Source organism: Anomaloglossus baeobatrachus (genome assembly GCF_048569485.1).
Source record: "Anomaloglossus baeobatrachus isolate aAnoBae1 chromosome 5 unlocalized genomic scaffold, aAnoBae1.hap1 SUPER_5_unloc_17, whole genome shotgun sequence".
Taxonomy (NCBI): Eukaryota; Metazoa; Chordata; class Amphibia; order Anura; family Aromobatidae; genus Anomaloglossus; species Anomaloglossus baeobatrachus.
In genome coordinates, this window is record NW_027441792.1 from 940,204 (window position 1) to 967,752 (window position 27,549).

General features: G+C 44.6%; 1 protein-coding gene across 1 annotated transcript; it reads left to right on the forward strand.

Moving 5' to 3' along the window:
- The first annotated feature begins 2,844 nt into the window (after positions 1-2,844).
- LOC142258903 (uncharacterized) lies at positions 2,845-27,549 on the forward strand. Its single transcript, XM_075331462.1, has 5 exons — positions 2,845-2,983; positions 3,067-3,164; positions 3,362-3,452; positions 4,718-4,840; positions 25,365-27,549. The coding sequence occupies exons 1-5, from the start codon at positions 2,851-2,853 to the stop codon at positions 26,699-26,701; spliced, it is 1,782 nt and encodes a 593-aa protein (XP_075187577.1). The 5' UTR covers positions 2,845-2,850; the 3' UTR covers positions 26,702-27,549.

Here is a 27,549-nt window from a genome sequence, read left to right on the forward strand (position 1 = left end):
TCCTCATGTAACTGTCCTCCTGAAGTTTTGTGCATAACCAGTGCCACTCTCGCGGGAGTGAGCACTGTGCAAAGTGTGAACGCTTTTGAGGTGATTGCGCAGGCGCGAGATTATGGGCGGCGCTGTGATTGTCATCAGCAGCGTCATCCAAGTACCCACCCATAATCTCGTGCCCGCGCTTCTCACTCTGCCTCCACCGTTATGTGCAAGCACTGGCCATATGAACCACGTTACCTATTATCATGGGCGCGAGATTATGGGCGGCGCTGTGATTGTCATCAGCAGCGTCATCCAAGTACCCGCCCATAATCTCGTGCCCGCGCTTCTCACTCTGCCTCCACCGTTATGCGCAAGCACTGGCCATATGAACCACGTTACCTATTACCATGGGCGCGAGATTATGGGCGGCGCTGTGATTGTCATCAGCAGCGTCATCCAAGTACCTGCCCATAATCTCGTGCCCGCGCTTCTCACTCTGCCTCCACCGTTATGCGCAAGCACTGGCCATATGAACCACGTTACCTATTACCATGGGCGCGAGATTATGGGCGGCGCTGTGATTGTCATCAGCAGCGTCATCCAAGAACCTGCCCATAATCTCGTGCCCGCGCTTCTCACTCTGCCTCCACCGTTATGCGCAAGCACTGGCCATATGAACCACGTTACCTATTACCATGGGCGCGAGATTATGGGCGGCGCTGTGATTGTCATCAGCAGCGTCATCCAAGTACCTGCCCATAATCTCGTGCCCGCGCTTCTCACTCTGCCTCCACCGTTATGCGCAAGCACTGGCCATATGAACCACGTTACCTATTATCATGGGCGCGAGATTATGGGCGGCGCTGTGATTGTCATCAGCAAAGTCATCCAAGTACCCGCCCATAATCTCGTGCAAGCAGTAATAGGTAACATGGTTCATATGGCCAGCACTTGCGCATAACGGTGGAGTCAGAGGGAAAAGTGCGGGCAAGAGATTATGGGCGGGTACTTGGTTAACGCTGCTGATGACAATCACAGCGCCGCCCATAATTTCGTGCCTGCGCAATCACCTGAAAAAGCGTTCACATGCGCAAAACTTCGGGAGGACAGTTACATGAGGAAGGCGTCCTTGTGTATGTAAATGAGCAATGGGGGACTGCGTAAAGCGGCAGGAGGGGGAATAACGGACGCCAGACAGCCCGCCCCCGTGACCATAAAAACACATTTGCATACAAAAAGGTAAGACTTCATAAAGTATTTTTGTAGGTCTCAAAGGGGGCACAATAACAGGAACCTTTCTAGAAGCAGCCCAGGAGCTGCAGAGGGGAATCTGTTATTTTTATTGTGAAATTTCTGCTGACATGTTCCCTTTAACTGGTAGGGGAGCCAGGATAAAGCAGAGCTGAAGCTGTTGGGAAGCTAGGACCCAGCAGCTCTGCTCCACAGGCAGGAGACCACTGATCGGTAAGCTAATAGAAGCCTGCAGATGTCACTCTGCATAGGTTATTGTCACTGCTATCTGCAGGAGAGAGAAGTGCTGATTGCACGGTCTCCTCAGCTTCCTGACTCCCCGCGTGTCTGCAGCAGTGAGAAGCCCCACACGGGGAATCAGAGAGAACAGCTGCAGACAAACGCAGGCTCCGGGACTGGGGGGGGTCGGCTCTGGTGCAGGGGGGGGGGCTCTGGTGCAGGGGGGGGGTCGCTCTGCTGCAGGGGGGTCGCTCTGCTGCAGGGGGTGATTCATACCTCAGCAGCAGTCACAGGAGTAGGTGCGCGCTCGGCTCTGTAATGAATAGTAGAAGGGAGAAACAGCGAGGCGGGGCTACAGTGGGTGGGTGGAGCCGTGACAAACAGCCTCACGGGCGGGACCCGGGATCAAAGGCTCAGAAGAGGGACTGTCCCGCTGTATCCGGGACGGTTGGGAGGTATGCAAACGCCCCAACTATGAGAGGCCAGAAGTGAGGAAACCCGTCTGCCCTCAGTCCTCGCCCCTTTCTGCCCTCAGTCCTCGCCCCTTTCTGCCCTCAGTCCTCAGCCCCTTTCTGCCCTCAGTCCTCGGACCCTTTCTGCCCTCAGTCCCCGGCCCCTTTCTGCCCTCGGTCCTCGGACCCTTTCTGCCCTCAGTCCTCGGCCCCGACCCCTTTCTGCCCTCAGTCCTCGGCCCCTTTCTGCCCTCCGTCCTCAGCCCCTTTCTGCCCTCGGTCCTTGGCCCCTTTCTGCCCCCACAGTATAATGTTCCCCAGAATGTTCTCATTCTATGTTTCCCCTTATTCTCTCCAGTAATTGTATTATTACAGCGGATTCTTTATGATGTTCCATCGTCATCTTCTCCTCATTCAGGTCTCTACAATATCGGATCCTCTCAGTGGAGATCTTTTATAGAAGAGAATTCTCCTGATTACCCCGTGAAGGATGGATATGGACAGGGACAAGATGGCGGAGAGGATATTACACCTCACCCTAGAGATCCTCTTCCGGCTTACTGGAGAGGTGAGAGATTCTGATGACGTCACATTACATCATTCTTATCTATGGGAATAACAGATGGACAGAACTGGAGAGGTGAGGACTCTGGAAATGTCTGGAGTGAGATTTATTACTGTGTCTCTCCATAACCAGGATTACACAGTAGTGAAGAAGACCTCTAGTGAGCGCTGTCAGGCCCCTGTGTCTGAGGGACGGGGAAGACCCCTGAGCCCAATCACGGGGCCTCCACCTCAGCCCCCGATACATGAGGACATCAATGACCAGAAGATCCTAGAACTCACCTACAAGATGATTGAGCTGCTGACTGGAGAGGTGACACTGCTGGGAATGCTGGGACATTATACAGTAACGCTATGAAGGGATCGGGGGTGACGGTATCATTGTATGTGTCAGGTTCCTATAAGGTGTCAGGACGTCACCGTCTATTTCTCCATGGAGGAGTGGGAGTATTTAGAAGGACACAAAGATCTGTACAAGGACGTCATGATGGAGGGTCCCCAGCCCCTCACATCACCAGGTAATAGACAGGACTAAATACACACGGCCTATAATTATCTGTATGTAAGGAATGAATTCAGTCCCTGTATGTGTCTCCTCCAGTTCTATCCAGTAAGAGGACAACACCAGAGAGATGTCCCCGTCCTCTTCTCCCACAGGACTGTAACCAAGAAGATTCTGATGTTCCTCAGGATCATCAGGTAGATGGAGAGAAGGTTCCATGAAATCTCCCTATGATGTGTAGACGGCTGTGAAGGTCTTGTGCTCAGTCTTGTTTTATCCTCCAGTATTATATGTGTTATACTTGTGTAATGAGAGCGGTGGAGATGGCAGGATTAGAGCTGATCATAGATGGGACTTCTCCATCTGTCTGTGACTTTTACAATATTTGTTTCAGTGGGAAGATCTGCCCCATATTAATACTACAGAGACATATGTGAGGGGTGATGAGCGGAGTAAAGAGGAGATTCCTACAGATAACCGCCCAGGTGAGTAGTGACCACTAAATGCAGAGAAGTCACAGATTCTTCTCAGTCACCGGCTGTGGCTGATTTATCGGTGGTGTAGTTCGGCCATATCACAATCAAGTGGTCCCCATTCTACCTCTAAACTGATGCGCTGAATCTGTCCCCATTACTTTGGGCATTTGAGGTCCTTCTGTTGGAGTTAGACGATTCGCCCAGATCTGTAAACTAGAAATCTAAGTGGCAGCGTACGTAGAATGTGCGGACAAGTTAGAAAATCACTTGTAGAATGATATTATGATGGCCTGTAGGAGATATCAGAGGATGATGATGCTGTTTCCTTCCTAGAATTCTACCATCATATAGGATGAATCTTCCTTCTCTGTATTTTGTGCTGCTGAATGTGATAATTTGGCCCCTACAACACCAGGTCCAGTCTTTTTGATCAAACTTTGCTTTTATGATGGACAACATTATATGTCCAGTGAGATCCAAGTGTGAATTTCTCTACAATAGTTTCCCTTTATTTTGACTTTTCAATTTTCTTTAAAACCGACTAACTTCAACAAAATTGCAATAAACTGCAAAAAAGACCATTCCCCGTCTGCCGTGATCTGTCCCTCAGCTGTGCGTGGCTGATGGCTTTAATCTACAGATAAGAGCCACCGAGCCGCATTCTCTAATTACCCAGAGATGTGTCACCGCTCGTTACTAATTATTTTACTGATGAAGACGGTTGAGTTTGATTATTTCAGTAGATTTGTTATTGTCTATACTCAGTTATTCACGACAGTAGTTAGCGCCCAAAATACTCTGATTTCACTACTTACCGCACCCAGTTTTTCCGTTCTTAACGAGGTGATCACTTTGGAACTTTCTTCTGATTCCAATGATTCTGAGATTTTTTCTGTGACACATTGTACTTCTTGTTTCTGGGAATTTTAGGTTGTAATTTTCAAACTTTAAAGTTTTATGCTCTTAAGATAGAAACCACACAAAATAGTTAAATAACATTTACCTTATTCCTTCTTTGGGCGGCAGCATTTTTCAAACATTCCCTTAATTTTTCCAAAATCCTTTTATTTTTTTAGATGCTGGGAGGCTTAAAAGTTTAGAAACAAGTGTTTATATGTTCACTTAACTCAACAAAACTTATTTTCCAGGTCGTTTCTCATGACAGCACCATAGGAGGTTGCTCCTCATATCCTCTATAGGGACAGGAAACACACAAGAGGTTAAAAAACCTCTTCCACCCTCACCCTCTCAGTATTTTTCCTATCCCTATACAGGACAGACGCAGGAGGTAGTGCAGCAGCGGGAGGCACCTACCTGGAGACTGACTCGGGAGGATCGGGGGGGTTCACCTTTCTCCTCCTTCCTGTTTAGTGGTCCGAGGCCTACACCTCTCCAAGGTAAGTCCCTAAGCCTGCCCCAGTAGAGCGGGACAATGCTCCTGGCGCCAGACGCTTCTCTCGCATGAGGGCTGTTGGCGTCCTGCCATGATGTCCGCGACTGTGCTTCCGGTCATGCGCAGTGTGTGCCTTCCACTCCAGAACGCACTTTGGGTGCTCTCATGATAGACTCCTGGAAATACAATTACCAGTAGATGTAATTCCTGTTTTTTGGATAACAATTCACTTTTAAAATTACTTTCACGGATCTAGATTTTAGAAAATTGCTCTCTTCATAGTATCAAACACCACATTCAGGAATTAACACAAAGTGGAATGCAAAAAAAATGTAGATTTTTCAATATAATTTTGGTTTCATCACAACTTTTTAATTTTCACAAAGAGTAATAGGAAACAAATGGAACTTGTAGATTATTTTCCAATTTCTCCTGAATCTGACAATACCCAATATTCGGCTGTACAGTACTGTCTGGGCACAAGGCCGAGATCAGAAAGGAAAGAGTCCATTTAGTTTTTGGAATGCAGATTTTGCAGTTTTAGTTTTCAGGTAGAAAGTTATGAGGGGAGTGCTTGTGGTCACCTGGCAGCTCAAGACAAGGCAACCTTGAACAGACTTGGGACTATCTACTCTGCTTTCTAGATCCCAGGGACTGCTTTGAACATCACCCTTTAAGCCCTATTCATAGATCTGGATTACACAGAGAGCCCTAGTCTGGGGTCAAAGAGTTAGCTGCTGTTCAGTGGTACAAGATGGGAAGAAGAATAGTTAGGTAGCCGGGTCAGAACCAGGAGGCAGAGAAAATAGAAAATCAGAAGATGTAAGAGTAGTCAGTAAACAGGTCAGGAAGAGAACAGGAAACGGAGGAGGTGAGCACAGAGGCCTGAACCAGAGGAGAACAAGGCTGTATCTGGCAGCTTCCAGCAATATACTTCCACCTTTAGTAGAGTGTGGTGCTTTCCAATTGGCTGAAGCAGAGAGCTGATTACCTCAGCTGGACTGCACACACACCCATATTGACAGACTGGATTGTACTACACATCCCAGTCACCCTAATCATAGAGACTGCACAGAGCCTGCACTGCCTGTTGTGGAGACACGGGTGTCTTTAGGTGCTCTCGTCCGCTGAACCGGCCGCCTTTAGAAAGACAGCATGGCCCATTGCTCATCCCAACTGAACGCCGACCTCCTTAACCGTGGGCGGAACACTACTACTACTACTACTACTACAACACAGGGTGAGGGAATCAAAATATTAAGACTTTATTGGATCCCCAAACAATTAACAGCACATAGCACATAACCAGCAAAACACACAAATGTAACAGGCAACAGAGTCTCACCCTTCCGCTGGCTCACCAGGGATTTAGAATGTCCGTGCCTCAGAGCTTCCAGGGCTACTTACTCCAATCCAGCAGCACCCCGCTTTTGGCGGGCACCCACCAAGAATGGAATAACGCCAGACTTAGGAAGCTGGCTGAGGTCTGCAAAGTCTGTAGCCAGGTGACCAAATTGTCCCAACCTGGGTTTCTTCCTTAAGTAGTTTCTGGTATGATGATTTGATATAATCCTGGCAGCCGGAGTCAAAATCCCTAGACTGCGGATATGGTCTCCAATCTGAATTGAAGTCCCTACATTGAAGACATGTAGCCAAGTGATCCTGTAGTCGGAGCCAAAGTCCCTAGACCGAGTCCACAAGGCATCCTGGTTCTGATCCCCTAGCCAGCTCCTAAGAGCTTAGACTGGATCATGGAACATCCATCACCAACCTGGTGACTCCAAGAAGTCCCCTTTTATAGCCATAGCCTTCCTTTAGGATATACTGTGCCCTTATCGGATTGGTTGTACAAGGTTGCTTCTCTTATTGGATGAATTTTAAACTGCATGGATAATGTTCATTTAAATGATGTGGATAGAAAGACTGAGGATATTTACATGTAGTCTGAAATCAAGACTAGGCAATGGCCACTGAGGTAATTTACATTAGATTAGCAATACAATGGGTGTCTTGCCTTCAGTGGCCAAAACAATTACATGAGTCAACAAGAGTTTTGTAAAAACAATGAGGGACTTATCCCCCGTCTATAAACAAACTATCTTCATGTCTGGCTGAATTTTAAGAAATTTAACCCCTGCTAAGTATTGACAGAGTCCAGGTCGTCACACCTGTAGCTTCGGGTTCTAACATCTCCATCACCAGCTCCATCACCAGCTCCACTGACAGAATGAATAAGGCTGTGCCTGGTGACCGTGTCGGGGGAGACCGCTAAGGGGTCTTCAGGGTCACAGAGTCTGAGTCCAAATCAAATCTGCACAGATGTATATATGAGAAAAAATGACCACACAGAGACGTGTCTCTATCTGGGAGAAGCTCAAAGTCCTTCTGATTCTTATATTATAAAATACACACAGCTATTCAGTTCAACATTGTCCCTGATTGGTCAGAGATAACCAGCAATGTCCATATAGTACGTAACCAGTTTGTTACTGGCTTTCTAATACCAGTTTGAACCAGCTACTGAATATTTCTTTGTTAACAGGTTGCAGAGCAAGAACTAGGAGTCAACATCCCACATCTCACATAGTGTGAACTAACTGATTACGAGTTCTTCTCAGTATATTATAAATACCTCTTTGTTCATTGTTCCTTTTGGCTTCATTATCTTTGTTAACACCTTACTGTACATACACACATCTTATAATCATATTGTAAAGCTTCTATGCAATTGTCATATAGACACAGATAAATAGGCAACGACATCTATACTTTGATTATATACACACACACACAGATGATCTTATTACATCTGGACAAATGGCCTATAGCCCAGGCCTACCCTCACAGTCCCCCTGTAATGCCTGATTGGATCCACAGACTCAGACTGGCTGTAAGGGGAGTCTAGAGAAAAGCCGCTCACAAAGCAAGATCCCAAGAACTCTGCAACCCTTTAACCCCTATACAAGGATTTGGAGTTACACAGAGCCCCAGAGATCACTACCTATGGTAGGCTGTAGTCCGTGGTCGTCAGGCAGGATCAAAAACCAAGAGATGCTAAACAGGAACAGAATCGGCAGGCAAGGGCGTAGTGAGGAGACAAAGCAGAGGTCAAATCCGGAACTGGCAGCAAGGTACAAAAACGACAGGCAGGAGGGTAGTCAAACAACAAGCAAAGGTCAGCGCACAGGAATCAAAATACAAACAGCATATGAGCCAGGAGTACAGAACTATCTCTGGCAGTGGTCATGTGACAGGAGGGGGAATAAGAAGGGTGTGGTGTCTTCCCATTGGCTGCAGGTGAATGTTGGCAACTTCAGCTGGAAGACACACGCCACCTACAGTCAGCCAGTGGTACTGCAGGTTCCAGGGAAACCCAGCCTAGTGGATGAGCGGAGCCTGGGCTCCGCTGAGCCACGGACACCGACACCTCTCCCATCACCAGCACTATCCATGGTGGGAACATGGCGTCGTCTGGCAATCGGAGCAGAAGTCGCAGGAGCGGACTCCGGTGGGGACGTGACACCCCCCTTAATAAGATATCTGTGACTGTTGTCAACCTTACATTTTTAAAACTTTATCATTTAGACATATTTCATTTGGAGCTTATCTGTGAACCACCCCCTTGGTTGTAATTAGATGCAATTGGTCCAATTATAGATGTAATTAGACTCCAATTACATCTATCATATATATATATATATATATATATATATATATATATATATATATATATATAGTGCCTACAAGTAGTATTCAACCCCCTGCAGATTTAGCAGGTTTGATAAGATGCAAATAAGTTAGAGCCTGCAAACTTCGAACAAGAGCAGGATTTATTAACAGATGCATCAATCTTACAAACCAACAAGTTATGTTGCTCAGTTAAATTTTAATACATTTTCAACATAAAAGTGTGGGTCAATTATTATTCAACCCCTAGGTTTGATATTTTGTGGAATTGTTTGCAATTACAGCTAATAATCGTCTTTTATAATACCTGATCAGGCCGGCACAGGTCTCTGGAGTTATCTTGGCCCACTCCTCCATGCAGATCTTCTCCAAGTTATCTAGGTTCTTTGGGTGTCTCATGTGGACTTTAATCTTGAGCTTGAACCAGGCCTTGGTTTTCTTGGCTGTTGGGTCGTTGTCTTGTTGGAAGATAAAATGACGACCCATCTTAAGATCCTTGATGGAGGAGCGGAGGTTCTTGGCCAAAATCTCCAGGTAGGCCGTGCTATCCATCTTCCCATGGATGCGGACCAGATGGCCAGGCCCCTTGGCTGAGAAACAGCCCCACAGCATGATGCTGCCACCACCATGCTTGACTGTAGGGATGGTATTCTTGGGGTCGTATGCAGTGCCATCCAGTCTCCAAAGGTCACGTGTGTGGTTGGCACCAAAGATCTCGATCTTGGTCTCATCAGACCAGAGAACCTTGAACCAGTCTGTCTCAGAGTCCTCCAAGTGATCATGAGCAAACTGTAGACGAGCCTTGACGTGACGCTTTGAAAGTAAAGGTACCTTACGGGCTCGTCTGGAACGGAGACCATTGCGGTGGAGTATGTTACTCATGGTATTGACTGAAACCAATGTCCCCACTGCCATGAGATCTTCCCGGAGCTCCTTCCTTGTTGTCCTTGGGTTACCCTTGACTCTTCGGACAAGCCTGGCCTCGGCACGGGTGGAAACTTTCAAAGGCTGTCCAGGCCGTGGAAGGCTAACAGTAGTTCCATAAGCCTTCCACTTCCGGATGATGCTCCCAACAGTGGAGACAGGTAGGCCCAACTCCTTCGAAAGGGTTTTGTACCCCTTGCCAGCCTTGTGACCCTCCACGATCTTGTCTCTGATGGCCTTGGAATGCTCCTTTGTCTTTCCCATGTTGACCAAGTATGAGTGCTGTTCACAAGTTTGGGGAGGGTCTTAATTAGTCAGAAAAGGCTGGAAAAAGAGATAATTAATCCAAACATGTGAAGCTCATTGTTCTTTGTGCCTGAATTACTTCTTAATACTTTAGGGGAACCAAACAGAAGTTTGGACACACCTTCCCATCTCTAGAACAACTGTTAAGAGGAGACTTTGTGCAGCAGGCCTTCATGGTAAAATAGCTGCTAAGGACAGGCAACAAGCAGAAGATACTTGTTTTGGCTAAAGAACACAAGGAATGGACATTAGACCAGTGGAAATCTGTGCTTTGGTCTGATGAGTCCAAATTTGAGATCTTTGGATCCAACCACTGTGTCTTTGTAGAAAAGGTGAACGGATGGACTCTACATGGCTGGTTCCCACCGTGAAGCATGGAGAAGGAGGTGTGATGGTGTGGGGGTGCTTTGCTAGTGACACTGTTGGGTTTTATTCAAAATTGAAGGCACACAGAACTAGCATGGCTACCACAGCATCTTGCAGCGGTGTACTATTCCATCCGGTTTGCGTTTAGTTGGACCATCATTTATTTGTCAACAGGACAATGACCCCAAACACACCTCCAGGTTGTGTAAGGGCTATTTGACTAAGAAGGAGAGTGAAGGGGTGCTACGCCAGATGACCTGGCCTCCACAGTCAACAGACCTGAACCCAATCGAAATGGTTTGGGGTGAGCTGGACCGCAGAGTGAAGGCAAAAGGGCCAACAAGTGCTAAGCATCTCTGGGAACTCCTTCAAGACTGATGGAAGACCATTTCCGGTGACTACCTCTTGAAGCTCATCAAAAGAGTGCCAAGAGTGTGCAAAGTAGTAATCAAAGCAAAAGGTGGCCACGTTGAAGAACCTAGAATATAAGACATATTTTCAGTTGTTTCACACTTTTTTAAGTATTTCATTCCACATGTTTTAATTAATAGTTTTGATGCCTTCAATGTGAATCTACAATTTTCAGAGTCCTGAAAATAAAGAAAACTCTTTGAATGAGAAGGTGTGTCCAAACATTTGGTCTGTACTGTATGTATGTATGTATGTATGTGTATGTATATATATATATATATATATATATATATATATATATAATATATATAGGCCTTCCATTAGATCGTTGTCTAATACAACACTACAGGCTCTAGCTCCCCCCTTAGATACTTATTTTATTTGTTAAAGGGTAACTCCATGATTTACAGGGGCTATTAGGATTGGCATTAAAGGGAACCTGTCATGAGAAATGTCCCCTAAAACCTCACAGATTCCCCCTCTGCAGCTCCTGGGCTGCATTCTATAAAGGTCCCTGTTATGATTGTGGCCACTTTCTGACCTAAAAAAAGTGTTTATAAAGTTGTACCTTTTTTGCTTCTGATTCTGTAAATACGTCCCGGGGGCGGGCTGCCTGATGGCCGTTAGTCTGCCCCCTGGTCCTGTATGCCGCCCCCCTCGCTGATTACAATAATGCTGGACGCCGCCCCCTGCTACATCCATCGCCGCGCATGCCCAGTGCCCATCTGTCGGGGATGAGCACTGTGCCTAGCGTCACCGCTGGTGACGTGCACGCAGGGTTAAGATTATGGGCGGTGCTGTGATGTTTATTCCTAAGCAACCGCCCATAATCGCGGGGCCGCGCTTGCCCCCTCGGCCTGCTTCGTTCTGCGCAAGCGCGCTGCTGCTGACCCCCACGTCACCTCCTTCCCATCTTGCCCCGAGGCAGGAAATAGATGGGAGGAGCGGTGACTACACCGATCAGGAGGAGACGCGGAGATCAGATTACCAGCAGCGCGCTTGCGCAGAACGAAGCAGGCCGATAAACATCACAGCACCGCCCATAATCTTAACCCTGCGTGCACGTCACCAGCGGTGACGCTAGGCACAGTGCTCATCCCCGACAGATGGGCACTGGGCATGCGCGGCGATGGATGTAGCAGGGGGCGGCGTCCAGCATTATTGTAATCAGCGAGGGGGGCGGCATACAGGACCAGGGGGCAGACTAACGGCCATCAGGCAGCCCGCCCCCGGGACGTATTTACAGAATCAGAAGCAAAAAAGGTACAACTTTATAAACACTTTTTTTAGGTCAGAAAGTGGCCACAATCATAACAGGGACCTTTATAGAATGCAGCCCAGGAGCTGCAGAGGGGGAATCTGTGAGGTTTTAGGGGACATTTCTCATGACAGGTTCCCTTTAATACTTTCATTAGACCACATTACCCTGACCAAGGAAGGTTGAATCTAGATCTTATCTTGAGATCAGCACATAACCAAAAAACATTTACAGATTGTCTGTGGTTCTTTTTCCAGATATTAAACGAGAAGGAGGATACTTACATAGTTACTTAGGTTGAAAAAAGACCTGGGTCCATCTAGTTCAACCTTCCTCCACCAGTTCTACATTTAGTCACTAAGTCATTTATAACCAACAATGTTGTGTGTAGTGAGGAAATCATCCAGCCCTTTTTTAAAAGCTGTTATAGTATCTGCCATTACTACCTCTTGTGGTAGGGCATTCCACAGTCTGACTGCTCTAACTGTAAAGAACCCTTTCCTATTTAGCTGTCAGAATCGCCTTTCTTCCACTCGCAGTGAGTGCCCCCTGGTCCTTAGTATTGTCTTTGAAAGAAATAAGTCATGTGCCAGTCCTTTATATTGACCACACATGTATTTATACAAATAAATGAGATCTCCTCTGAGACATCTTTTTTCTCAGCTAAACATATCTAACTTTTTCAACCTCTCATCATATGGGAGGCCTCCATTCCTTGTAGTAGTCTAGTTGCCCGCCTTTGAACTGACTCTTAACTTCTGAATGTCCTTTTTAAATTGTGAAAATTGATTTATAGAGGGGTAATAATATGTTGGGATCACGGGATCTAATCTCTCTTTTAAAAAACACCATAAAATCTTGTTTGCTTTAGCAGCTGCTGCTTGACATTGAGTACTGTTGATCAGCTTATTTGTAATGAGAATACCCAAGTCCTTCTCCTGTTCTGTAGTCCCGAGTTTACTTCCATTTAATGTATACGCAGTTATAGGATTACTCCGTCCTAGGTGCTTTACTTTACATTTATCAACATTAAATTTCATTTGCCAAGTATCTGCCCATTCTGACATCTTATTCAGATCTTTCTGTAATATTGTACTATCAAAGTCAGTTTTTAAGTTTTTAACATCCTACATAGTTTGGTGTCATCAGCAAAGACTAAGGGGCACTTTGCACACTACGACATCGCAAGCCGATGCTGCGATGCCGAGCGCGATAGTCCCCGCCCCCGTCGCAGCTGCGATATCCTTGTGATAACTGCCGTAGCGAACATTATCGCTATGGCAGCTTCACATGGACTCACCCGTCCTGCGACCGTCGCTCTAGCCGGCAACCCGCCTCCTTATTAAAGGGTCGGGTCGTATGGCGTCACTGCGACGTCACACGGCAGGCGGCCAATAGGAGTCGAGGGGCGGAGATGAGCGGGATGTAAACATCCCGCCCACCTCCTTCCTTCCGCATATCCTACGGAAGCCGCAGTGACGGCGGTAGGAGATGTTCCTCGCTCCTGCGGCTTCACACACAGCGATGTGTGCTGCCACAGGAGCGAGGAACAACATCGGACCGTCGCATCATGGATTACGCCGACGGTGCACCAATGATACGATTACGACGCTTTTGCGCTCGTTAATAGTATCATCGAGCCTTTACACACTACAATGTCGCATGCGATGCCGGAAGTACGTCATTTTCAATTTGACCCCACCGACATCGCACCTGCGATGTCGTAGTGTGCAAAGCCCGCCTTACACTTTACTATCAATCCCATCCACAAGGTCATTAAAAAAGAGATTAAAAATAATCGGTCCTAGCACAGATCCCTGCGGCACCCCACTGCTGACTATAGCCCATTTACAGAAAGTACCATTTATGACTACTCTTTGTTTCCTATCTTCTAGCCAACTCCTTACCTAGCTGCATATAGTTTCCCCTAGTCCTTGCTTCTGGAGCTTTAGTATAAGGCTATTATGTGGTACAGTATCAAATGCCTTTGCAAAGTCCAAATAAATCACATCAGCTGCATTACCAATATCCAGGTTTGCACTTACCTCCTCAAAGAACCCCAACAGGTTGGTTAGACACGACTTATCTTTCATGAATCCATGCTGTTTGTCAGTTATTATAATATTTTCTGCAATATATTTTTGCATGTCATCCCTTAAAATGCCCTCAAAAACTTTGCAGACTACTGATGTCAGGCTTACTGGACGGTAATTGCCTGGATCCACCCTCTTACCTTTATTAAATTTTGGTACCACATCAGCAATCCTCCAATCCTGAGGCACCAACCCTGTTACAAGCAAGTCTAAAAAGATGAGCTACAGCGGTCTGTCGATTACGGAACTCCATTCCCTCAATATTCGTGGATGAATGCCATCTGGCCCTGGGGATTTGTCAATGTTTAATTTACTCAGACGCAGGCGTACTTCTTCTTGTGTTAAATTAATTATATCGGGTGGTGAACTTTGATTTTTCACTTGTTGAATGATCCCTGGGACAGTCTTTTCCTTGGTGAACACGGATGAGAAGTGCCTGTTTAATATCTCAGTCTTTTGTTTGTCTTCTATAACTAACTTGTTATTATATTTTAAGGGGAGAATACTATTCTTTGTTTTTCTTTTGGCATTAATGTATTTATAAAAGATTTTGGGATTTATTTTAATATCCTTGGCGATTTATGTTTCAGTAGCTAATTTTGCTTGCTTGATTTCTTTTTTACATTTCCTATTGATATCTTTATACTCCTGAAATGCTATTTCTGTATTCTCAGCCTTTAAGATTTTAAACGCCCTTTGTTTTTGTTTTATTATACTTTGTACAGTCTTATTTATCCATAGTGGTTTCTTTTTATTCCTGGACATTTTATTATCAGAGGGTATAAGTTTTTACAGGACTCTAGTAGTATATCCTTACACTTACCCCATTTATGTTCGGTATCCCCAGTAATCATGACATTGTCCGAATCTACACATTTAAGCTCTTCCCTTAATTTGTTGAAATCAGCTTTTCTAAAATTCCAGGTTTTAGCATTTCCCCTTTGAAATGTTCTATTGATTATTACTTTGAAGCTTACTATATTATGTTTGTTTTAATGTTTTATTTATTGAACCAATAAAAACAAAATGAATGCACATATCACAGAGCTTAGACATTATTAGCATTACAGTTAACTACATTGCATTCCATCGCATTAAACCGCCTTCCAGGTGAGATATCGTCTGCTGGATATAATCTCAGATCTATTAAAGGTCATTATATCTGGCAAGTAGTGGAAGGCAAGCCAAATCATGCCTTGCTCTCATGACATTATAAAAAAGGAGGAACAGTTTTAACTTTTTCCTTATTGAAAGGAGAGAGAAAAAGAAAAAGGGGGAGAACGTATAGAGGAGACAAGAAAATAGGAGGGGGGGTGCGAGGGGGGGGGAATCGCTGATGATTCTGAAAAAAAAAACCTCTCAGCCCCTACAGCTCATTTCTAGGAAGGGAAATAGAAGGTCTAAGAGATTTGAGAAGGTGAAAATAAATGGGGAGGGGGGAGGATGTAGTAGGGAGAGGGTGTTGGTCTAAGGTCCATTCATCATATGTCTATATTTATCAGAACTAGGCAATCATCTCCCTCGGTCCCCTAATGGGGAGGAGAAGACGACCCAGGTTACTTTATGGCGTCCCCTGCGCCACCGCCGTCAAAAAAGAAGGTTTAGATTTGTAGTCCTTCCAGGCCTTCCAAACTTGCCCAAAGAAGAGCAATTGTTGTCGTGAGAGGGCAGAAAGCTCCTCCGCGTAGTATAATTGGTCAATTTTCAGCAACAGCTGCGATATGGTGGGTATCATAGTCGTGCGCCACAGTTGGGCAATCAGCAGTTTGCAGGCTGAGCTCACAAAAGACACCAGTTTCGAGTTGGCCTTATCATTAGGCCACAATGGGAAATTTAGTAGTAGATGCATGGGCTCTGGGCCCTCCCCTTTGTTTGTAAGATCAAGAATTAGCTGGATTGCCATCCTCCAGAATATCTGGAGACGAGGGCACGTCCACCAAATGTGTAGATACGTTCCTCTATCCCCCTCACACCTCCAGCAGAGGCCTGAAGAGGCAGATTGCCAAGTTGCAGCCGTGTCCGGGACTATGTACCATCTCGTAACTACTTTGAAGGAACTCTCTTGAACCCTCACACAACACGAAGGTCCATGCGAGGAACCGTAGATTTGGCTCGTTTGGGCGTCAGTAAATGTGGTATTCAGATCTTTTTCCCACTTCAGTATGTAGGCTCTTTTTACTACCAATTCCTTTGTAAGTAAAGTGTTGTATAAGCGAGACAAGACTTTTTTAGGAGACCTTGTTTGCGAGCAAAGTGATTCAAATGTGGTTAAGGGTCTAATGAGGTCGGACTGTGGCAATAATGGTTGAATTGTGCGTTTTATTGTCATATAGTGGAGAAATGTGAGTTTGGAAAGGAGGGGAATCTCACCCATCTCCTGCCTCGAGACCAAAGAACCGTCTTGTAGGAGATCTATCGCTGGGATCTTTGCATTACTTAGATATGGAGATTTCGCAGTGTCGGCGAGATTCAGGCTGGAGTCTAGTATATCAGAGATTAGGGTAAGAGGTGAAAGAGGAGGGGCCAGGAGCTCTATGTTTCGTTTCCAGTTGTCCAGAAGCGTTCTAGTCAGTTCGTTGGTACAGAATCTTTTATTTCCCTGACAGGGGGGTGCGAATAACAGAGCTCGTAGGGGGGAGGGGGCCAAGTGTTCCTCTATTGTCGTCCACAGCTTATTCGGAGGACATCTGACCCAGTCTACTGCTCTAGAAAGGACAGCAGCTTTATAATATATGGATATGTTAGGGAGTCCCATTCCCCCTTTGTCCTTGGGGAGGCATAAAGTGTGAAAATTGATTCTTGGTTTGTGCTTGTTCCAGATGTAATTGGAAATTAAGGAATTACACTGAGAAAGAAAAGATTTGGGGACTAGTATAGGTAACATTTGAAAGAGGTATATAAATTTTGGTAGTACGATGCTTTTAATGAGATTTTTCCGGCCTATCCAAGAGATAAAAGGCGCTTTCCATGAGGCTATTTGTGTGGTGAGTTTGGGAAGGAGAGACTTATAATTTAGGTCAAAGAGTGATTTGGGGGATTTCCCTATTTTGATGCCAAGATAGGTAATGTGGCTTTTTGGCCATCTGAATGGGAACGACTTCTGGAGATGTTTGATGATATTGCTCGGGATGTTTAGACTCAGTGCTTCAGATTTAGAGAGATTGATTTTAAAGTTGGACCATTGGCTGTATTCTTCTAGTGTGTTCATGAAGGCAGGGAAGCCTCTTTCAGGTCTGGACATTACTACCAACAAGTCATCCGCAAAGGCGGCAGACTTGTGGTGAATCCCCTGTAGATTAATCCCCTCAATTCCCTGATTTTGTTGGATGGAGCATATCAATGGCTCCATTACCATGACAAAAAGTAGGGGGGACAAGGGGCAGCCCTGCCTGGTTCCATTCTTGATGTCGAAGGGGGCAGTCAGCGTGTTATTTATTTTGATTCTGGCTGTGGGGGATGTGTACATCTGTAGTATTGCATGTATGACAGTCTGGGGAAAATGAAAAGCCTCCAACGTGCCTCGCAAGAAAGTCCAGTCCACCCTATCGAATGCCTTTTCGGCATCCGTTCCCAAGAGCACAAGGGGCAAGCTCCGAGTCCTAGCATATTGCATTAGATGAAGTACGCGTAGCGCATTGTCCTTCCCTTCTCTTCCCCGTATAAATCCGGATTGCTCCGGAGATATAAGGTCAGGAAGGATTTCCGCAACCCGGTTAGCAATTAAGCTTGCGTAGATTTTTAGGTCCACATTCAAAAGCGAGATGGGCCTATAACTTCCACAGCTTTCCGGGTCCTTCCCTTCCTTATGTATTAATGATATGTGGGCTTCCAGAGCTTGTTTGGGAATAGAATCGCCCAGAAGTAGAGCATTGCATGTTGCCAGGAGGTGATCCCCCAAGATATCAAAGAATTTTTTATAATATATGGTCGGTAGGCCATCTGGGCCTGGTGCTCTTCCCACGGGGCATCTGGACAAGGTGGACTGAACTTCAGCACGAGTGAATGGTTTTGTCAGGGATTCTTGTTGTGCTTTGGAAAGTGTCGGGAGGTTTAGATTAGTTAGGTAGTTATGTATGTCGCGTTTCCTCCTATCGTTGTCTGTTGTTGACTCTTCTGGTCGGGATTGATATAAGCTCTTATAGAATTGTAAAAATTCGTTTGAAATTTGTGAGTAATCCTGAGTGCGGTGTCCCTGTGGCGTCTTGAGTGTATGTATAAACGTGCGAGCTTGTCTTGTTTTGATTAGTGACATCATAAGTTTGGAGGCCTTGTCCCCATGTACAAATATGCGGTTTTTCCAACTTAAGTGTAACTTGGCCGATTGTTTGTTGAGTATGTCTCTCAGTGCCACCCGTCTGGCAGTCAATAATTCTAAAGTCTGCTGAGATAGAGATTTTTTGTGTTGGGTTTCCAACATGGTTATATCTTCATATAAATTTTGTAAAATAAGTTTCCTCTGTTTATTGAGGTGTGAGGAAATGGAAATCAGCTCTCCCCTTATGACCGCTTTATGTGCTTCCCACAAAAGTGGTGCTTTAACCTCTTGCGTCTTATTCTCCGCAAAATAGTTGCGGAGACAATCAGAAATACGTTTCCTGTTGTCTTCTGAGGAGAGAACTGACTCATTTAACCTCCATGTACGGTGAATCAGGTATGCCTTCTGTAGTGTGAAACTTGCCGTGACATAACTATGATCAGAGTGCGGTGTAGATTGGATTGTTGTGTCAGTGACGTTAGGTAGCAGGAACCTGGGTAAAAAAATGTAATCTATCCTGTGATATGATTTATGGGGGTGTGAGAAGAAGGTAAAATCTTTGGTTGTTGGATGTTGTAATCGCCAGACATCAGTCAGGGATAGAGAAAGGAGAGCAGTTTTGACTCGAGAAAGGTCCCTGAGTGATATGTGGCTCTTTTTTGAGGTTGAGTCTAATTTTGGTTCCAGGGCTACATTAAAGTCTCCACAGAGTATTGGAATGCCTTCCGAAAAGGTCTTGAATTTTTTGAGTGTGGAAAGCAGCCATCTCACCTGCTTGACATTTGGAGCATAAATATTTCCCATCGTTACCATTGATCCCGCTAATAGGCCTTTAACAAAAATGAACCGGCCCTCTGGGTCAATTACTTCGTGTTGGGGTAAGAAGGGTATGTCTTTGGCTAGCGCCAACGACACCCCTTTAGTCCGTTTGTTTGGAGAGGGAGCATGAAACCACGTATTATAGTATGCTTTTTCAAAGTTAGGGATTTTGCCTTTGCAAAAGTGTGTTTCTTGTATAAATATAATGTCAATATGTTTCTTGTGAAAATTAGATAAAGTTTGTGCCCTTGGTATGGGGGAATTCAACCCATGAGCGTTGAAACTTGTCACATTAAATACCTTATGTTGTGTCTGCATAGTGACGGTTGCCGTAGTATGACTCTTTTTCCGGTGAGATGAATGGACCAGACCAACGACCGTGCTGGGAAAGAGGGGAGCAGAAAAGGCAGGAAGTGGAGAAAAGATCAGATAAAGAACAAAATGTTAAAGACAACAATAACAACATTTTCAACATCTATATAAAAGTAGATATGCAACAGGAGGGAGCAGAAAGTGTAGAACCCCTAGAGTGACTTCATACTTTCAACCCGCATAAACAATGTTTGGCAATAGTAGGCTGGAGCCTAGGTCTTCTCACGGGGCTTGCTTTCCAAGTTCGCCTGGAGCTTCTGCGCCGCATTGCGTCTAGGCCTTTGGGCCTTCGGGATGACGCAGTGCCAGGGTGACGCCTCTGGAAGTTGCTGGAGCGCAGATGTTGAACTATGGATTTCTAATTCAGGATACTTCTCCAAAGTAATCCCCAGGTCCTCGCAGATTCGCCTAATTTCGCCTGATGTTTTGCCTTGATAGTGTTTCCCTTGTGCTGTAATTGCAATACCGAATGGATATAGCCAGCGGTATGGGAATTGGCGTTGGCGTAGCTCTTCTGTGAAGGGTTTCAGTATTCGCCTCTTGGTCAGAGTGGTGGCAGCTAGGTCTTGGAAAATCCTGATTTCGGAGTCTTCATATTTTACGGTGCCAGCTTCCCTTGCTTTTTTGAGAATGAGCTCCTTAATACGGTAGTCCAGGAAACGGCAGATGACATCTCTTGATGGTTCCCCTTGCCTAGGACGAGGTCTCAAAGATCTATGAGCTCTGACCAGCTCTATCTGTGGTGCAGGGTCAGTGTCTATGAGATCAGAGAAGATGCTTAGAAGGGCTGGGGTCAGGGCTTCGTTTACTACCGTTTCTGGCAGGCCTTTTATTCTGAGATTGTTCCGCCTCTCCCTATTTTCATGGTCCTCCAAAATAGTATGGATTTGGTTGACATTATCTTCTTGTTGGTGAAGACAGGAGATGATGGCGTTGGATGTTGTGGTGATCTTGGCCTGGGAAGCTTCCAGCGTTTCCACTCTGTGTCCTATCTGGCCAATATCCTGTTTGATGTGAGTGAGCTCCTTCACTACCGGTTCCAAGGCTTTGTTGAGAATCCGTTTGATAAAGGACCTGGAGATAGGGAGGCTTTTGCTAGAGTCCATGTCTTCTGCGTCACTGGCGTCATCTTCCATTTCTTGTGTGATGTTTGCAGATGAATTTTGAAGACAGTCAGCTCCTACCTCCGCTGGCAGGAGATGTTTTTTGAGAAACTTATCAACATCTGCTTGGGTCGTGGTCACCACTGGTTTAGGCAGAGCACTGGCCATTTTATTACCGAATTTGACCATGTCGAAGTCAGCTCTTATGATATTATGTTACTTCAAGTATAATGGGGGGTCCGGTCTCTCCGCTCCCTCTGAGCAGTGTGGGGTGCACCTCTTTACATACCCCTGTGGGGGGGGGGGGAGTATCAGGAGGACTGTGCTTTTTTATATATGGGACCACTTGGATGTTCTCTGTACACTCTCTTCTGTATGTCCCTATCAGCAGCCTCTGAGTCCAGGAAGATAGCTCCGAGTCTGGGAGTATTACTAAAGAGCCCTGCTTGTGACCCTTAATACAAGAATCTCATCTCTGGCTGACCCTCTGTTGGTGGATAAAGGAATGAGGTGCCTCTTGATTTGTTATGGATGTGTCCCTTATGCTGTGAGAGGGGGGGGCCCTCGCTTCAGGAGTCCCCCAGGCTCCCCTATCCGGTTCCCGTGTGCAGCTTCACCACGGGCCCAGGTCTGGCAGTCTTCTGACTCCCAGGCAGGTATGCGACGCTCTGCTGTGTGAGCGGGGGAGGGGAGTAGAAGAGAGACGCCGACCCGGTATGTGAGGGTCGTGGTGGGGTATATCTCGGCCTCTCCTGGGTCTCCCTGGGTGGGCGCGCGGGCGCGAGAGGACGTCCGAAGTTGCGGAGATGGTCACCTACCACCCGAACTCCTCTCCGGTCCCGGCAGGGTATCTCAGCGCGTCACCGTCAGCTATCGCGGGGACTCCGGTCGGGACTTCAGATCTCCCGGCGGCCTCCGGAGGGCCCGACGCGTCTCACCGCCCTCCCCGCACCGGCCCTTCCAGTCTGACGTCCGGGCAGACGGCCGTCTCCTCTCCGCTCCCTGGTGATCACCCGGTCCGTGGTCCGCAGCTGTATGTTAGTCGCGCCCGCCTCTGGTCCGCGGGATCCGGAGGGGGGGTTCTGGACTCCAAGATGGCGGCGGTCTCCCTCCTCCTTCTCTCTGACTGCCGGATTTGCTGGCTTGTGAGGCCGATTTTGGGGGGTGATGCAGCGGCTCAGCGCGGTCCCAATCTGCTCTGCCTGAGTCCCCTGCCGCCGTCTGGATCGCCTCTGCACAAGCACTCGAAGCTTACTATATTATGATCGCTGGTGCCCAAGTGCTCCCGGACCTATAGATCTAAAATTGTATCCGGTCTATTTGACAGGACCAGATCTAGCAAATTATTTCTACGGTTTTTATACAAGAAAATGCCATGGCAGATGACATGACCAGTGATACCATAAATTCACCCTTGAATATTACCTGCTTAACCCAGCAGGAAGTACGCCGCCGCCTCGAAATCACTAAGGTTGACAAATCTCCGGGCCCGGATGGCATACACCCCAGAGTACTACAGGAATTGAGTTCTGTGATAGATAGACCATTATTTTTAATCTTCTCAGATTCCTTAATAACAGGGTCGGTACCGCAGGACTGGCGCATAGCAAATGTGGTGCCAATATTCAAAAAGGGGACAAAAACTGAGCCGGGAAATTATAGGCCGGTAAGTTTAACCTCTACGGTTGGTAAAATCCTTGAGGGTTTCTTGAGAGATGCTATACTGGAGTATCTCAAGAAAAATAACCTTATGACAGAGTATCAACATGGGTTTATGAGGGATCGATCCTGTCAAACTAATTTGATCAGCTTCTATGAAGAGGTAAGTTCAAGTCTGGACCAGGGAAATGCAGTGGATGTTGTGTATATGGACTTTTCAAAAGCTTTTGATACGGTGCCACACAAAAGGTTGGTACATAAAATGAGAATAATGGGGATAGGGGAAAATATGTTTAACTGGGTTAAAAACTGGCTCAGTGATAGGAAACAAAGGGTGGTTATTAATGGTACGTACTCGGACTAAGTCTCAGTTCATAGTGGGGTACCACAGGGGTCAGTATTGGGCCCGCTTCTTTTCAACATATTTATAAATGACCTTGTTGGGGGCATGCGGAGTAGAATTTCAATATTTGCAGATGATACTAAACTCTGCAGGGTAATCAATACAGAGGAGGATAATTTTATATTACAGGGAGATTTATGTAAATTGGAGGATTGGGCTGAGAAGTGGCAATTGAAGTTTAATGTAGATAAATGTAAGGTCATGCACTTGGGTAGAGGAAATAACATTTATGATTATGTACTTAATTGTAGAACACTGGGTAAAACAGACACAGAAAAAGACTTGGGTGTATGGGTGGATGGTAAACTTCACTTTAGTGGACAGTGTCAGGCAGCTGCTGCCAGGGCTAATAAAATAATGGGATGTATTAAAAGAGGTATAAGTGTTCATGAAAAAAATATAGTTCTACCTCTGTACAAGTCACTAGTGCGACCGCACTTAGAATACTGTGTACAATTCTGGTCACCGATATATAAGAAGGACATAGCTGAACTGGAGAGGGTGCAGAGAAGAGCGACCAAGATTATTAGAGGAATGGGTGGGCTGCAATACCAAGACAGGTTATTAAACTTGGGGTTATTTAGTTTGGAAAAACGAAGGCTTAGGGGGGATCTAATCACAATGTATAAATATATGAGGGGACAGTACAGAGACCTTTCCAAAGATCTTTTTACACCTAGGCCTGCGACTGGAACACGGGGGCATCCGCTACGTCTTGAGGAAAGAAGGTTTAATCATAATCACAGACGAGGATTCTTTACTGTACGAGCAGTGAGACTATGGAACTCTCTGCCGCATGATGTTGTAATGAGTGATTCACTACTAACATTTAAGCAGAGCCTGGATGCCTTTCTTGAAAAATTTAATATTACCAGTTATGTATATTAGATTTTATGACAGGGTATTGATCCAGGGAACTAGTCTGATTGCCGGATGTGGAGTCAGGAAGGAAATTTTTTCCCCATTGGAACTTGTTTGCCACATTGGGGTTTTTTTTGCCTTCCTCTGGATCAACATGTTAGGCTACGGGTTGAACTAGATGGACTTAGAGTCTCCCTTCAACCTTAAAAACTATGATACTATGATCTCCCCTTGTCGGTTCATCTACCATCTGTGAGAGGAAATTGTCTTGAATAGTAGATAAGAACTTACAGCTTTTAGCACAACGAGAAGATTTTCTGACCCACTGAATGTCTGGATAGTTGAAATCCCTCATAATAAGAACCCGATTATTATTATTAGCTGCCTTCTCAATCTGTTGCAGCATTTCACCCTGTATTTGTTCAGGTTTGTTAGAACACAGGTTTTAGGTGACATTGGGGGTACTGCACCAATGTACAGTCAGTATGGGTAAATGTACATGGGGAGGGGAATAATGGAAAAATTTTGATTTTGGTTGGTGCTAGTCCATCCAGGGCCACCTCCTAAACCTTGGTGATCTGCTCTTGATAAAGAGCCAAAGCATGATGAGGCTTCATGTGAACAGTTTGTGATGCTTATTCAGAGAAGCCTTCTGAGATCATGGGTGGAATGGCAGCCGCTCTCTGCTTCAGTTGTTTCAGGTCCATCTGTTTCTGAGGTGTGACGTTATCTCGCGTGTCACTGCCAGTGCTCAGCAGAATGGACCGAGGAGACAGCAGCCTGGTGGGATGGGCTCTTTCAAAACTTTTCCTGATATTACTGAATATATACATATATGAGTTAGTAGGAAACAAAAACATTCATAAATATATTAGGCTACATCAACTAAACCACATATTTGGGTCTGTGAAATGGCTGAATTAAGTATTTCAGGTTACTCAATTCATACCCTCAACAACAGAAGCTGACGTCACTGGAGCAGATCCCAGATAAGATGTGACACATTTGCAGAAGACTTGATGTGACAGAACAGCAGAAAACCAGAGCAGGAGAAAGTCCCATAAAGGGACTCCATTTTGGAAATTATAGCCTTCAGTAAATTTCTCCATAGTTGTAGTGACAATTTTAACTGCACAGGCACTTTCCAGGAATTAGCGCGCAGTGGATGTTGGAGTGAAAATTGCAAATACAGTATATCACAAAAGTTAATACACCCCTCATATTTTTGTAAATATTTAATTATATATTTTCATGGGACAACACTGACAATCTGACACTTTGATACAATGCACAGTAGTCAGTGTACAGCTTGTATAACAGTGTAATTTTGGTGTGTCCTTTAAATGACTTAACACACTTCCATTAATGTCAAAATTGCTGACAACAAACATGAGTACACCTCTAAGTGAAATTGCCAAATTGTGCTCAAAATGACAATATTTTGTGTGGTCACCATTAGTTTCTAGCACTGCCTTAATTCTTTTGTGCATGGAGTTCACTAGAACTTCACAGGAGCCGCTGTATTCTCTTCCATGATGATATCACAGGGCTGGTGGATGTTAGAGACCTTCTGCTCCTCCACATTCCATTTGAGGAGGCCCAACAGATGCTCAATAGGGTTTAGGTCTGGAGACGCTTGACCAGTCCAGCAGCTTTACCCTCAATTTGTTTAGCAATGCAGTGGTCGTCTTGGAGGTGTGTTTGGGGTCGTTATAATGTTGGAATACTCTGGTTTTCCATGATGGAACTGAGTGGGGGTTTGTTTTTGTGGGGAAGGAAGAAGTTTATATTGGTATCATATTCACCTACATAACATTTTAGGTGGCGTACAATACTCTACTGGTTCATGCCATGAGGTCTTCTATTAGACTGTGAGCTGTTATTGTCTTGGTGAATAATTCTATTTTACTATATAACTTGCTGTTTCTTTGGACGTTTTAAGTAGAAATGTTTAAAAATATTAATTTCAAGCATATTTTATGAAAAAAATAACAGTTTTTTTTCTTACCAGATGACTGTACCACGAGATCAGAGGGACAACTGACATCTTCAATTTATAAATTAGATGACTTTGAGATCACACAGGATTCAACTAAAGTGAATGACATTATTCCAGATATCCCATCTTCCTTTCACAGCAAAGATCTATCATCTGATCTTATAAAACGGGTCCTCTCTTCTGAATCATTACAGAGTACTAAAATAAAAAAAAGTCACAAAAGAGGCATTAGAAAACCAACTGGTCTTAAAGAAAAGGAGACAATTTCACAATTAAAAAATGGAAATAGTTTTCCTCCAGAAACAACATTTGTTAAACATCAAAATATTCACAAAGAGGAGAATAGATTTTCTTGTTCCAATTGTAAGAAATATTTTAATAATAAATCAAACCTTGTAAATCATCAGAGAACTCACACAGGGGAGAAGCCATATTCCTGCTCAGAATGTGGGAAATGTTTTAACCAGAAATCAAATCTTGTTACACATAAAAGTACTCATACAGGGGAGAAACCATTTTCATGTTCAGAATGTGGAAAATGTTTTATCCGGAAATCAAATCTTGTTGCACATCAAAGAATTCATACGGGGGAGAAGCCTTTTTTATGTTCAGAATGTGGGAGATGTTTTAACACCAAATCAGATCTTATTAGACATCAGAGAACTCACACAGGTGAGAAGCCTTTTTCATGTTCAGAATGCGGGAAAAGTTTTAGCCAGAAATTAAGTCTTGTTAACCATGAGATAATTCATACTGGGGAAAAGTCATATTCATGTTCAGAATGTGGAAAATGTTTTAACCGGAAATCATATCTTGTTAAACATCATAGTACTCATACTGGAGAGAAGTCATATTCATGTTCAGAATGTGGAAAGTGTTTTATCTGGAAATCAAATCTTGTTACACATCAAAGAACTCATACGGGGGAGAAGCCTTTTTCATGTTCAGAATGTGGGAGATGTTTTAACACCAAATCAGATCTTATTAGACATCAGAGAACTCACACAGGTGAGAAGCCTTTTTCATGTTCAGAATGCGGGAAATGTTTTAGCCAGAAATTAAGTCTTGTTAACCATGAGATAATGCATACTGGGGAGAAGTCATATTCATGTTCAGAATGCGAAAAATGTTTTAGCCGGAAATCAAATCTTGTTAAACATCATAGTACTCATACAGGGGAGAAGTCATTTTCATGTTCAGAATGTGGGAAATATTTTAACTCCAAATCAAATCTTAATAGACATCAGAGAACTCACACAGAGGTGAAGCCGTTTTCATGTGAAAAATGTGGAAAATGTTTTGCACGTAGATCAACTCTTCTTCATCACCAGAGCAGTCACAGAGAGTAGAAGCATTTTTCATGTTCAGAATGTGGGAAATGTTTTCCCCAGAAATTGCATCTTATTAGACACCAAATAACTCACACAGGGGAGAAGCCTTTTTCATGTTCAGAATGTTTTAAACAAAGTGGAACTTTCTTAAACATCAAAAATCCCACAGAGGGAGAAGCCATTATCATACCTAGAATGGGAAAAATGAAAACAAGGAAAATCATATTTTCTTGACCATCAATAATAACTCACACAGGGACAAAATAAATATTTTATTGACAGATTGTCCAAAAATCACATAACAGACAGTCGTATAATTAAATGAGGAAGGGAAATTACTTTGGAACTTACCATATTTTTTGGACTATAAGATGCACTTCTAACAAAAACTTTTCAAGTCATGGGATCAATCACATACCCTGTAAGGGACTGTAAAATGGGGTGATGTGTACACAGTGTGTGTGTATATAAATGTATATACAGTGAAGATCACAATTTTCTAAATGTTGCGATCACTGTGTAGTACTACATGATTATATGCTAATATGATGAAATTCACAGTATTTTAAACTTATTTCATAAATTGATTTTTTTCAAAAGCACATGATAAAAATGCAAATGAAATAAATGTAAAAGAACACTGATCAAAATTAGAGAACACTTTCAGATACCTGCAAGTTATTGGTGTTAATCTGGCACCTAGTGCTAATTTCCTTAATTATCTGACAAACCCTGTTGGCAGCCTAACTTTTCAGTTTGCACTGACTTTGCAGAAATGGTGTGCCGTTACAAAGTGACTGAAACACACCGGCAGCAGATTATCCAGATGAAGGCCAAAGGGGTGACCCTAACAGCCCTAGCAAGAG